Source organism: Trematomus bernacchii, unplaced genomic scaffold (assembly GCF_902827165.1).
Source record: "Trematomus bernacchii unplaced genomic scaffold, fTreBer1.1, whole genome shotgun sequence".
Lineage (NCBI taxonomy): Eukaryota > Metazoa > Chordata > Actinopteri > Perciformes > Nototheniidae > Trematomus > Trematomus bernacchii.
Genome location: NW_022987689.1, coordinates 13619019 through 13632098, shown reverse-complemented (window position 1 = coordinate 13632098; position 13080 = coordinate 13619019). Strand labels below are relative to the sequence as shown.

At 40.1% G+C, this 13080-nt stretch overlaps 1 protein-coding gene across 4 annotated transcripts in view; it reads left to right on the top strand.

The window, feature by feature from the left end:
• The window catches only part of LOC117488467 (abl interactor 1-like), a 31381-nt gene that overhangs the window by 14449 nt on the left and 3852 nt on the right, over positions 1–13080 (top strand). The window contains exons 3-9 of one of the 4 annotated variants that reach the window (XM_034137378.1): positions 1295–1471; positions 4090–4104; positions 4611–4714; positions 5259–5399; positions 6322–6422; positions 7366–7581; positions 9790–9879. In XM_034137378.1, coding sequence (XP_033993269.1) covers positions 1295–1471; positions 4090–4104; positions 4611–4714; positions 5259–5399; positions 6322–6422; positions 7366–7581; positions 9790–9879 — 844 coding nt within the window. The remainder of the gene's footprint in view (positions 1–1294; positions 1472–4089; positions 4105–4610; positions 4715–5258; positions 5400–6321; positions 6423–7365; positions 7582–9789; positions 9880–13080) is intronic. The other 3 variants (XM_034137379.1, XM_034137380.1, XM_034137382.1) reach the window with 3 other exon arrangements.

The window sequence follows — 13080 nt, the reverse complement described above, 5'->3', positions numbered from 1 at the left end:
CATTATCTGTAGATTTCATCAAAAATACCACCATATATGATTTTCTTCATATTCACCCAGCCCTAATTCTTATATGTCTCACATGAGCCTTAGAAACACTTGCACTCGTCAGCACTCTTCTCCCAAGGGTGACCTCGTAGTCCAGATATGAAGCCGCCCGTAGTCCTTAATTTTAGCCCACCCTTTTCGCTCAGGTTCCCCTCCCTCCATTCCGTCATCCCTCACTCCTTCCTGTCTCATCTATCATTCATAAATTGAAGGCCGGTCCGCAGTGCGCCTGCTGTGAATGGGTGCTGTGAGCAATAATGACAGTAATCCTAGAAGAAATGGAGGTCACTGGTATTTCCAAGTGCGCCCAGTGCGAGGGGTTAAAGGGGAGCCTCGTCAAATGGGCCCCAGGGTGTAGGCCAATAGAGCAGAGTAGTGGGTCAGTACAAGTTCAAAGGATGAACCCAGAGTGTGTGTTCAGACAGTGAGTGGCCAGGAATTGAAAGGCCATAGAGGAATAAACTGTGTGACATTCATAAAGCATAATTATCTTTTTTTAATACACAGTAAATACATGTTCTGATGCCAATTGTTTTATCACACAACAAAGACTAAAAGGGTCAAATAATGAAATGCTTAACTGTAATTGCAGAGTGCAGCAGATATTAAATATAGATTAGTTGTGCACAGGCCAACATCATTTTGCCCATGAACAGTAATTCAAGCAAATATGCTTGAAAAGATAGGGAATATTGTAATAATAAATATGCTTGAATATATTAGAAAGGTAGCAATAAATATACAGCGAAAATAGTAAATATATCAGTAATAATAATATAACGATGATGGGCCTGAAACAGAGCCCTGAGGGACCCCAAAGCTGTTTTAATTTCAAATGTGACCATATTGTTGCTCCTAGCAAGCATTTTAAATTGGGTTTTCAAAAAAAGGTTAAACATAAAAACATGCTGTTCTTCTAATTTGTGAGTTTTTTTTTTCACCAGTGTTGAAGTAAGGGGAGGGAGATGATTATGACCCTGGGAGGCTTTTCATGCAAAACAGATGGCGGAAGTATTCACCAAAAGCAAATTAGTTTAATACTCACTGGGGATGACATTTCAAGAAATGACATTTAATATAATTAATCCAATCTCTACAAAACAGGGAAAGGTTCTAAATCATGCATGTCCCTTATCAAAACCTTTTGCAATACATTGAGAGAATGTTGTGCAATATGAGGAATACACCCAAAAAGGTCTGTTTACTCAACCACTCATGTTTCCCTTTGTTTCTCTTTCTCCTGCAGACGGTGGATATCCACAAGGAGAAGGTGGCACGTCGAGAGATCGGCATCCTGACCACAAATAAGAACACAGCCCGCACCCACAAGATCATTGCCCCGGGTAACATGGAGCGGCCGGTGCGCTATATTCGAAAGCCCATAGACTACACGCTGCTGGACGATGTGGGACATGGCGTCAAAGTAGGACATTTATTGGTCATTATGTCGTAAAAAATCTATTGTTCCTGTATAAAAAACAGATTTCCGTGCAAGCAAACTTAATCTCAATGCATGAATTGACTTATATTTAAAGCAACCCTAACCCTAGTTTCTTTTTACTATTAAGCTACTGGTTTTCTAAAATGCACCTCCACATTATTCCAGCAAGCAGAGTGTTGCAGCTAAATACCAAAGTCATTACTTTGATGTATCGTCCTGATTTCCACTGTAAATCTATTTTGCTGGACGGGAAAACACACACTTAGTCAAGTCCACACTCGCCACTTCCATGTGAACAAGCCGACCGTCTCCTTTCATAATTCACTCACCCTGCAGGCCGATCAATACGCTGGCCTTTTAGTTAATTAAGTACAGAAACACCTAGAAATGTTTCAAGCCCTCGCCCGAGTATTAGACCCGAAGTCTGAACCTGACTGGGGCTGAGCTTTTGTTTATGCCTCGTTACAACTCACCAAGCTGGAATTGAATGACATTTGGGTATAGAAGCAAGAGGGTGAGAGATCTTGGCCTCTTTGTACCCCAACTTTCTCTATTGAATTGTGGGAACATTTTCTTTCAACCTTTTTCCGGCTCCTTCTTAAATGTTTTATTCTCTCTCCCCATGATCCATCTCGCCACCTCCCCTCTTCTTCTTCTCCTCTTTTATACTACAGTCTGTGTGTTGTTGCATGTGCAGACACACCATAATGCGCATTGAGTGCTGGTGTCACACATTTCCGCAGTTTGTTTGAGTCGCACTCCTCATCCCACTGTCTGTCTCTATTGAGATAGTGGCTGTCTGCCGATTTTCAGACATCCGCTGATTTAATTCAAAAAGCCAGTGTTCCCTCCTCAGAGAGCTGGCTCACACTGAGGCGGATTTGGCATGGCCCACTATGCAAATGAAGCATCATTCATGGATGCTGCAGATGATGGATCTGTGCAGAAATCAGAGCAGATCAGACCAGAAGCTGGAAAATATACACATGCATAGAAAACAGCCGATCATGCTGCCAATCCTTAAGAAAAACATGACTCAGACATCTGTGAAGTGACTTATTTTGAGTCTGGGATAGAGTGGTGCAGAAATTAGTTCTTAACTTGAAAATAAGTTAGCATTTTTGCACTTCCAAGCTTCCTTATCTGTAAGTGAATGGTTTTTTGAATGGGTTTTTAGTTAGAGGCCGGAAATAAGGTATGTGGTTAACGCAAGCCAACAAGATTTTCATGTTTTTCTCTACTCTCCGGTTATGAAATGAAGTCATGCGACCGTTAACTATTTACTACCGACAAGTATCATAAACGTGTTTGTGAAAAATATTGTAATCTGCTAAATCCCATGGAAAAATCCCATTTCTTTTTGTCAAGATAACCCTTGCGATTCTAACTATTCGGTCAGCCCACATAAGGAAGTCATCACTGCACCACTCTATAGGACAGCACCTTACATTTGATCGAGTTGGGTTGTTTTTCGATGAAGATCATCATTTTAGCCAGGAAGAAAACATCTGAGGACTTGTGGTTGGTTCATTTGAAATTCTCTGTGATTTTTATGTGTTTTATGTGTCTGTGGCTGAATTTCTGTTCATTGATGTGCATTTGTCTGGCTGGGTACAGACGGAAATGCATATCCATATTTCCCTCCCAGAACACTTTCTCTCTCACACACGTTAGTGAATAATTCATAAGGACTGATATTATTTCATACTCACGATTGCATAAGACCCTAGTGAGAAGAGTGCAATATTCTGAGAAGTATATTAAAGCGTTGTGCGTGGGAATGTTTGTCTGTGTTTTTGCTTTAGTGTGCAAGTTCAATACCATCTTATTAGCAGTCTATTTCCTCCTGGCATTTGTGGATTTCCCTCGAGGCGTGATTCCCTCCCCTTTTGCCTTTCGTCAACATTACCAGGGGAACTCGCCCATGGATAGATGGGAAGTCAGACTCGAGCAGGGGAAAGACCCATTCACACATTTACGGATGACTGTGCTCACCCCCTCCACCTTAACAGCCTTTATTGGCATTACTGGCAGTTACCGGGGCGACATGGTTTCAGCCCCATTACAGCCTGAACACCTCACTGCTGTTATTTATGACCTCGCCTTCCTGCCTTTTTTTTTTCCAACACTTTAAGCCTCAGCACAACCACTTGCAGGTCAGGTACTGCTCATTATATCTAGTGTGTGTTGCTATTTAAGTGATTCTTATTCTGATTACAGTCTATAACGCAAGTCTAGACACTGACACAGAGTAAAGTCACACACACACAACATGCAGGTGTCAGAGTTTCAATAGGAAACATAGACAAATAATTATGAGCCCAGACCGAGTTTGTTTTTACAGATAATATGACAAATATTGAGTTTGGTAAACAAACAAGACTTTTTTTACAGACTGTTTTTCACTCCTTTTCTGTACTCACCTACTTTGTTGTTTATTAAGCTTTTTTAACTTTTTTTGTAACTGTATATAAAAATGTAATAATGAAAAATAGGTTCATGCATACTGCTTAAAATTCCCACTTCCTTTATATTAACTAAACCATTAACCAATGAGCATGTCTTGTTTTCTGTCTTCCCTTTTACCCGCTTGCACTCAGTGGCTTAAGGCCAAGGTAAGATATAGTTATGTTTATCTTCTTGTGTGAGTCATGATAAAACTCTTGCTAGTCTTTCATTTATAAAAAATAAACAATTATATCAAATGTTAAAAACACGAGTTAAGGTTTCATGGAACAAATATGATTCCAGAAAAGGCTAATTTATTACAAGGAAACAAAGCATATGATTATACAGAATCTCTATTTTTCCCATTTCACTTTAACAAGGTCACAAACTTGATGTGAACATTACCATAAGTGTACTATAGGTTCAACTTCAACATTTGAAGTTATTAATCTTTACAGATTTCTATGTCCTTTTTATATTTTCATCTATATACCAATTTACATCCTATTTTCCATGTACAATTTCTCCATGATACTCTTGTAACACAAATTCAAGTTTGGCCATTAAAGGTTTAAGTGACTCCTCTTACAGTGATTTAATCATTGGCATGGTAAACAAGGATGACAGGATGATTATACAATATCAATGTTTTAACTTGTCTTTGCTCCTCTAGCAACATGGGAACAATGCAGCAGGACGAGGAGGGACACTTTCCAGGACCACCCCACCCACACAGAAACCCCCGAGCCCCCCCATGGCTGGTCGTGGTACACTAGGGTAAGAACATACAGCTAGCTAGGGGCAGGCAGTACCTCAGTCTTGAGGGACTTGGTTTGGGAACTGGATGGTCATAGGATGATCACCAGATGGTCACAGGTTGTGTTTTGGGTTCATGTCCCTGTTCTGATGGGAAAAAATGTTTTCACCTGCCTAGGTGTCCTTGAGCAAGGCACCAAATCCCAAGTACTCCAGGGTGTCAACTATGGCAGCCACTTAACTCTAACACCTCTCTAATAAAGTATTTTGGGCCTTATGTGTATTTGTGGCCTAATGTTTGTACTTTTGTGTTTAGTAGATATGTGCAAGAATACTAAATATATTCTTTCACATAACGAAACATTTGTTATTTAGTTCTTCTTCATTCTAATACTGTCAGTTTAAGACAATTCTTACATTTCACAATGGTTGTTTATAACACCAGGACCACCTGACCATGGTTCCGTAAACAGTGTCTGTAAAAGCCAGAAGTGGACCCTCTCAACTCATAGAAACATTGAGAATAAACGGTGTCCTCTTTGGCTCTGTTTATATCTGTTTCCAGGCGTAACACTCCCTACAAGACCCTGGAGCCAGTAAAGCCTCCAGTGGTGCCCAACGACTACATGACGAGCCCCGCCAGACTGGGCAACCAGAACAGTCCTGCACGCACAGCCTCGCTCAACCAGAGGCCCAGGACCCACAGGTAGCACACACACTCTGTCCGTATACCTGCATTTAACACAGAGTTAATGTACCTGGGAAAAACATTTCATCTTATTATCACTAGGTATTTGGACAACTTTCTACTCTGATGAAAGCAACGCAATACACGCCAATAAGTGAATATCAGGGATGTAATGCAACTTATTACATTGGTTTAACTACTGCACTTAGGTAACATGGTTATTTTCAATTATTGACTTGATTATTGTCTTTTCATGTCATTGTATACCTCTTAGAAGACGCTTTTATCCAAAGCAACTTACATACACTTCAATACAGTAGTCATGCCTACGGAAGCAATTTAGAGTTACATGTAAGTAACTTGCCCAAGAACACTTTGAATAAACTACCAGGCCATTCTATACCCTGCATTTGCAAACTATCCCACAGCTGTTTTCAATAATGCCTTACTATTAATTAGGGATAAACGTCCCTAAAAATGCAAATTACTCCATGGCACACATTATATCTTAAAAGATTTTATTGTGAAAGCATAGTTTATTTCTTGTATCTGTATTGCTTGTATGATAAATACACTAATATGTAACTCAAAAGCATCATTAAAAATTGCATTTAAAGGCAAAGTGTAATTACTCCCGCAGTTTTAGTTTTTGGGTTTCGAATTTGATTCCTCCAAACAAGCCTTGGCTCTCGTGGTGTTTTTGTTACACTGTGTAACTGCAAATGTGACTCCCAGATCTGTGCCCAGTACTCATGTGTGAATGTGCCAGACGGTGCATTCACAGGAACTGCAAATCTGTTGCCACAGTGACAAGAGTACGAGACAGAATGACATATGAGGGAGTAATGGTATTATGTATAACGCTGTCATGTAATTAGGTTTGTCTCGCACATAATGATCACCGCATTGACTCTTCTTAAATGTGTCTTTCTCCCTGCAGTGGCAGCAGTGGTGGCAGTGGGGGCAGGGAGAACAGTGGAAGCAGTTTAGTCGGTATCCCTATAGCAGTTCCCACCCCCTCCCCTCCCAGTATGGGGCAAGGTGAGTCCCAGCAGCCAGACACATTCATTTGTCCTCTAATGGCCTCAGTTGTCCACTCTGGTCTATTCTTGTCCTGAGCATTTTTTCTCACTCAAACATGATCTCATTTATCAGGTCAAACAGAAGGGAATCAATTCTGGACTGACAACGCTATTAATAATACAATAAAATGTCATACAAATGTACCTTTATCAAATATTTAATTAGTAAAGACATTCATTTAGGGAATTCAGGTCGATAGATTATAGGCAGATAATAGCACATTTATGCTTTTGTTGTTGTTGTTGTTGTTATTATAAGTAGTATTATTATAGCCGATAAATGTTAGCTATTAGCTGTCATGGGCCAACAAGTATATTATCTCAACACAATAACAGTTTGCAAATCAAGGTTTTTTATGTATTTAAAGAAAAAGAACAAACATTTGAAGAGTCAAAACTGTTCCTTATGTTTGTTCTTAAAAGTTAGATTTGGTTAGTAGCATTAAATCATCCATCTTTGTTAACTACATCTTACTATCAGTAGTGCATTAACTTAACTTAAGTTATTAGATGGTTTCAAATACAAACATAAAAAGAACCGTGTTATCTTAGCTGGAAAACATTTCTTAATCTTTATATTTATGTAACTCCTTGAAATATGGACTGAATTTACTTTAACTTAATGTGTGCCCTTTGCAGGAAGATAAGGAAGAAAACTAGAGCAGTGCATAAATGTTTTTTATTAAATTGTTTTTTGTTCATTTCTTTTTTCTTTTTTTTTATCTCTTAAGCCCTGTAGTGTTTGCAACCTGAATTTAAATGCTCTTATCATTCCAGCAGCAGCTTATTATTTTACTCACAGTCTGCATGGAAATAAACTGAAAATGTATGTGCAAACTACTGATAACCTTCTAAGTAAGTCGGCACTTAAAACAACGTTTTTTTAACGTCCTCTCCTGCAGTGGGGACATCCTCGGCCTCAGTGCCTCAGGGACCCGGCCTGGGCCCCATTCCAATGTCCCAGTTCGGCACCATCTCCCGCCAAATTTCCCGCCACAACTCTTCCACCACCTCCTCGGCCTCCATGGTGTCGGCCACCGGCACTTATCGCCGTGCACCATCCGTCTCCTCCCAGCAGCCCCACATCAACGGGGGCCCCGCCTACCCTCAGAATCCAGGTAACTAGGATTAAATACCTTCTTTCTTCATGTATGTAATAAATGGTCTGCTTTACTAGATGGTTTGTATTTTGGAATAGTTCTATCTATCTAATTTGATAAAACTATGGATGGTCAATGTGTCGTTATTATATAGATATAGTGATATGAGTCTTATTATCATCTTAAAATGTTGATATCCAAATTTCGCATTAAGCATAATTATTTTTACTTATTTTAACTCATTGTTTTGTTTTTTGTATCTCTTGTTTTGTCAAGCACTTTGGGCTGCACAAAATGTGCTTTACAAATAAAGTTATTATTATCATTATTATTACAAATACTAATGTTATACAGTCCATTCTTGGCATCTTTCAGTTTCACTCCACTGCTTAAATCTCAATCTCTGGGTCTAAAAGATATTGCATGGGGCTAGCTCTTCCAGAAGCTAATGAAAAAGAATTATGAACCATAATGAATGAAGTCGGGGTTGCTGAACCCTCCTCACCTCAGCACTGCCTGCAGTGTCTTACATTAGCATCTGTAATTGAGTTATGACATTATCACTTTTGGCAGCTGCAGAAGGCTTCTTGTCCGGGAGAGACAGGCAGGCAGGAGACACATAAATAGCTGCTAGACAAGGGGAAACCCAGGACACGGGCATATTGTCTGTCAGAATGTATTTTGGCAGGCATCACTCTGAGACATTCTCCTCTAATGGCTTCTCCCTCTCAAAGGACAAGCGTCTTGCCTGGCACAGAAAGAAGGGGCTGTTTGTCTGAGAGTAGACAATACTGCAGAGGACTTTAACTAGGACAGCAAGTTATCTCTGTGATGTCTACTCATTGAAAATGTATCCAAAGAGCGAAGATATGTTTTGGGTTAGGAGTTGTTACAACACAAACGGGTAGTTCTGGTACACGAGGGAGCTCATTGATGGATGGATGTGGCTCTGCGTTGAGAGCAGGGTGGAATAACAAGACATTACTGCCCAGCCAGATCAGAGACGCCCTTCCATTACGTGTGATTTATGAGTCAGACCTGCCGTGTGTGTGTGACGTCATGTCTTTGAGTGAGGACAGCTGTGTTTCTCTTTGTTTGTCTGTTCTAAGGCTGGGCGATAGAGTGGTGCAGTGATGAAACATTTTTGTAGGCCAAATTAGAAGCTAGCATTGCAAGGACTCCCGCAAAAAAGCAATGAGATTTTTCCATTTCCGAATAAGATCAGTGGCAAACACAGGTTTATGTTACCTCAAGGTTTTTTTCAGCATGACAATCTCATGATCTTTGAAGCTTAAATGTAATCCCCAGAAGTCAAAAGCTAACGTTAGGCTATAAACAAAATACATCACTGCTGCACATGAAAACCGCTAAGCTAAAGGCAGCTAATATTTAGCATGACAACGCTAATTATTCAAATTGAGTCACTGGTCGGCCACCGCCATTTTTACATAAACCTGAAAACACCTTAAAAAAAACGTTGACTTTCACAACCAAAAAACCAGAAACTGTAAAAAGCGAACTCATTTCATGGTTTTAGAACTCATTCCTGAACAACGATTATATATCAAATATCGATATGGTGATAGGAGGCTAGATATCGTCTTAGATATTGGGTTTGTGTGGTTCAACTTTACAACTTGTTCTACATTACCTGTTTTATAATCTGCTTTTCCCACTAAGTCATTAAATCCACATTGCCGGTAATTATTAATAAACAGTGTTATTATGTTATTATTTTGGGGAAAAAACGAATATTCATTCCTGGAATATAGAGGTATTTGGTTAAAAATTGAAAATAGTGATACTTCATTTTTCATATAGCATTAAATCAGATTACCAGAGCTCTACCTGCTTTTCCCCCCCTTAAAAGATCACATGTTTCTGCTTTGTTATTCCTACCACACACCTACTAAGCTGTCACCTTGCTTTGCAGTCTTTTCACTGCAGCAGACACCTATTACTAGCTAAAGCTTTTTGCTTTTGACATAAAAAACGGATGCTGATGAGGTGGATCCTCAGACGGAGATGAGATGAATACCTCTTTAGCCCAGCTTGAAGAAGGCATCACAAAAGAACACTGATTGGAAATGTGTAAATGAGTTGCTCAGCAAAGCTTCCTGCACTGTTTCGCTCACTCACAAGCTTTTTTTGTCTTTTTTCATCCTCATCTATTTGCTCTATCCCTCCATCGCTCTCTGTCTCTCTGCTGCTTTGTTGCTGCTCCAGTGTCTGTGGCTCCTCCACCTCCTCCTCCCATGGTGCAGCTGACCCCACAGATCCCTCTGACCGGCTTTGTGGCCAGAATGCAGGAGAGCAGTAAGTAGAAATAAATCCATACGGAGAACATGTGCATGCACTTAGAGATATGCATGCAGATATATGCACACTCACTGGTGGGAAATAACTGCTGTGCATTTCCGGAAATCTCATAATGCTTCCATAAAGAAAATCACATAGTTTACATTTCACACAATTTCAGGATAAAATAATAATAGGCAAATTTACAAGAAATGTATTGTGGATGCTTATAGCACTATGAATTGAATAAGTCGTATAAATGATATTATATATAGGCATGTTTGAGCTCTCTTACTACTGAGAGCTCAAACATGCCTATACAGTTTTGCAGCCAAGTGCCATTTTTACCCTTTTTTTATTCTAATGGGATTATCCAAGTGGAACACAGAAGTAGGCAAAACACCTGCAAAGAGAACACAAAAAATGTTTTCAGACTCAGAGCACAGGATTTGACTAAGAGGTGCAGAGGCATTCTTCAAAAGTTCAGTAAATGAGTTTGAAATGGAAGGGATACACATTCTTTTTTTTTATTAAATAAATTAAAAAATCCCCCTCTGTCCGTGCTGTTGATATTTTTATTTAAAGAGCCCTTTTCAAGCCAAATTCAAGTGCTTTCCAAGGTTAATAAATCCAAAACACATATGATAAGCAATACTTTTGTGACAATTGCAAGTGTAAAATAACTTCATCACAGTAGATTGCATAATTCAAAGTGTGACTTCCCTTACAAAGGTGCCAAAGTTACCTCAAACTCTCCGGAGACGCTTATAATGTCTGCGTGTTGCAATTAGGCCCCGGCTCCACGAGGACAAATACGGCAAAACGCATCGGAGTAACGCAAATGCAACCGCAAAAAACCTTCCGTCCCCACGCAATATACACCGGATTGTGTCAAGCTCCACGAGACGGCTCCGTTTACATCCAAACCGCTGGAAAAGCTGCAGTACATATGCCGAACCTGTACGTGGCGCTGTAACTTCCTCCACAAAAGCAGCAACTTCCTCCACAAAAGCAGCGAAGAAGAATGGTTGTCATGGCTGCACTTCTGTGTATTCTCCGCGGTGGGGGCCGACGGAACCGGGCAGAGTTTTTCGCCGGTCAGCGTGTGTTAAAGTTTAAATCTTCCGGACAAAATTATAAAAGTGCCGGTCAAAGGTCTTCATTGTTATTTATTGAGCTTTAAAACAAATGAATAACGACGATATACTGATATATAATCATCAAATACACGGAGCCTGTCTCTTTTTCCTCTCTTCTGACAGCGTCAGTGTCTGTCTCATGCAGCAGCTGATCCAGTAATGAGTGACCCGACAGTAAAAATGAACATATTTATAACTAGTTTAGTTTGAGAGGTAATTAAAATAGCTAAGGGTGATGATCTGACTTGAAGTGTGTGTTTTTCTCCCGCTGCATCACAGCGGCAGGAGCTGCGTGTCTCCGTCCTGTCAGATTAGACTTCACTCGCGTTTATGTCCATATCGAGATAAAGATAAATAATCTGAATTCAAGGAGGAGCTCCTGTAGATGTTGCACAAAGAACTGTAGCATGGTCAGTAGCGACTGGAGCACGATAGCAACCCTGCGGGGGAGAGGCGGGGCTATGAAAACGAATGACCGTATAGGCGACTCCACGGCCCCGTTGGACCCCCCAGAGCGCTCCGTTCCCAGATCTATCCACCTTTGGACCCGTTGTCGTTTGCGGGGTCTGTTTCTACGTTTCCCTTACGGCGTCGTCGAGCTTAGAGGGCTATACGCATGAGAAATATGCGGATTCAACCCGTTTTCGTCCTCGTGGAGCCAGGGCCTTAGTGAGAATTGTGCTGTTTCTGAAATGAGGCTCATTTCCATAGAAAGGGGTGAGTTTTGTATTCAATATTTGCACATGACCTGTTTTTAGTAAACGCAAAAACCACAGGAGCTCCAACATGCTTTTCACTTGGCGGCAGTCAGGGTTGCATTTCCCCCTTTGCAGGTGCTTTGAAAATAATCAATTTTTTTGTCTCATTAGTAAAGGTTAACGGCCACACATGTGTAATGCTTTCTTGAATTCACCCTTTAATGTATTATATTTCCGCAAAATCAAGTTTTTTTACTGACCATAAAGTGAAAATAATAAATACATCCACATACGTAAAAAAAAGTGATTGAGACATTTATCATCATCAAAGAGTTTCCTTTCAACCCCTCTTATCAGAGCTCTGAACACACTGCCTCACTTTCACATCTTCTCTGTGGCTCGCTACACTCGGCACACCTTCTCTCGCACTGTATTCCCATCAGCAAAAACACGTGGGTTTGCTATCCTGGCTCCAAAATGGTGGAATGAGCTCCCCATTGACATCAGGACAGCAGAAAGCTTACACATCTTTCGGCGCAGTCTAAAAACTCATCTCTTTCAACTCCACTTCGAGCAATACAATTGCTAACAAAGCACTTATATACTAACAAAGGACTGGCTTATCTAAAGCCAGTTGAGTAGCACTTGAAATGTTTTGGCTCTATGAAACCTGATGTACTTATATGATTCTGTTTTCTTCTAGTTTGTATCTTCTTGGTCGAATGCACTTATTGTAAGTCGCTTTGGATAAAAGCGTCAGCTAAATGCAATGTAATGTATTTCGGGGTCGAGTGGGAGCTCACGGCACTCGGACGGCTGTCTGTTGCCATGGCGATGGATCACTAAAAGCTGTCTATCTGTCCACTGAGGAGAGAAAATGTGACCTGATGCCGTGTCCTGATTCTCCCTCCTCTAACTGTCTGTAGACGTCTGGTCAAACGTAGTGCAGGCTGCCACACTGATACACCACTGCATATCAGTCACGCAGTCCAATGAAGAGTAGATTATCCCTTCAATCTTTAACCAGTCATTTACACCGTTTTATACAAAGGATTGAAATCAAATCCATCAAGCAGTTTACCTTTATTTTTTGCTAGTTTGTGTAAAATCTTTCTTAGAAGAGCCCCTCTGGCACACAGGAAGTGAAGTATTTTACATTTCTGCATTAGAAAAAGGATTCATATGTAAATAGAAGGAGAGATATACAGTTAAAATGAACAGTCATTTAAATAAAGGCATAAGTGTCACAGTTCAAATTAACCTGCTGAAAAGACACCAACAAAAATAAGCTAATTTTGTTGATTTAGAATCTATATTTTTCCTGGTAGATTGTCTTTCAGTTCATTTCGGAATAAAATAAAATACAAATATAAAATACAAAT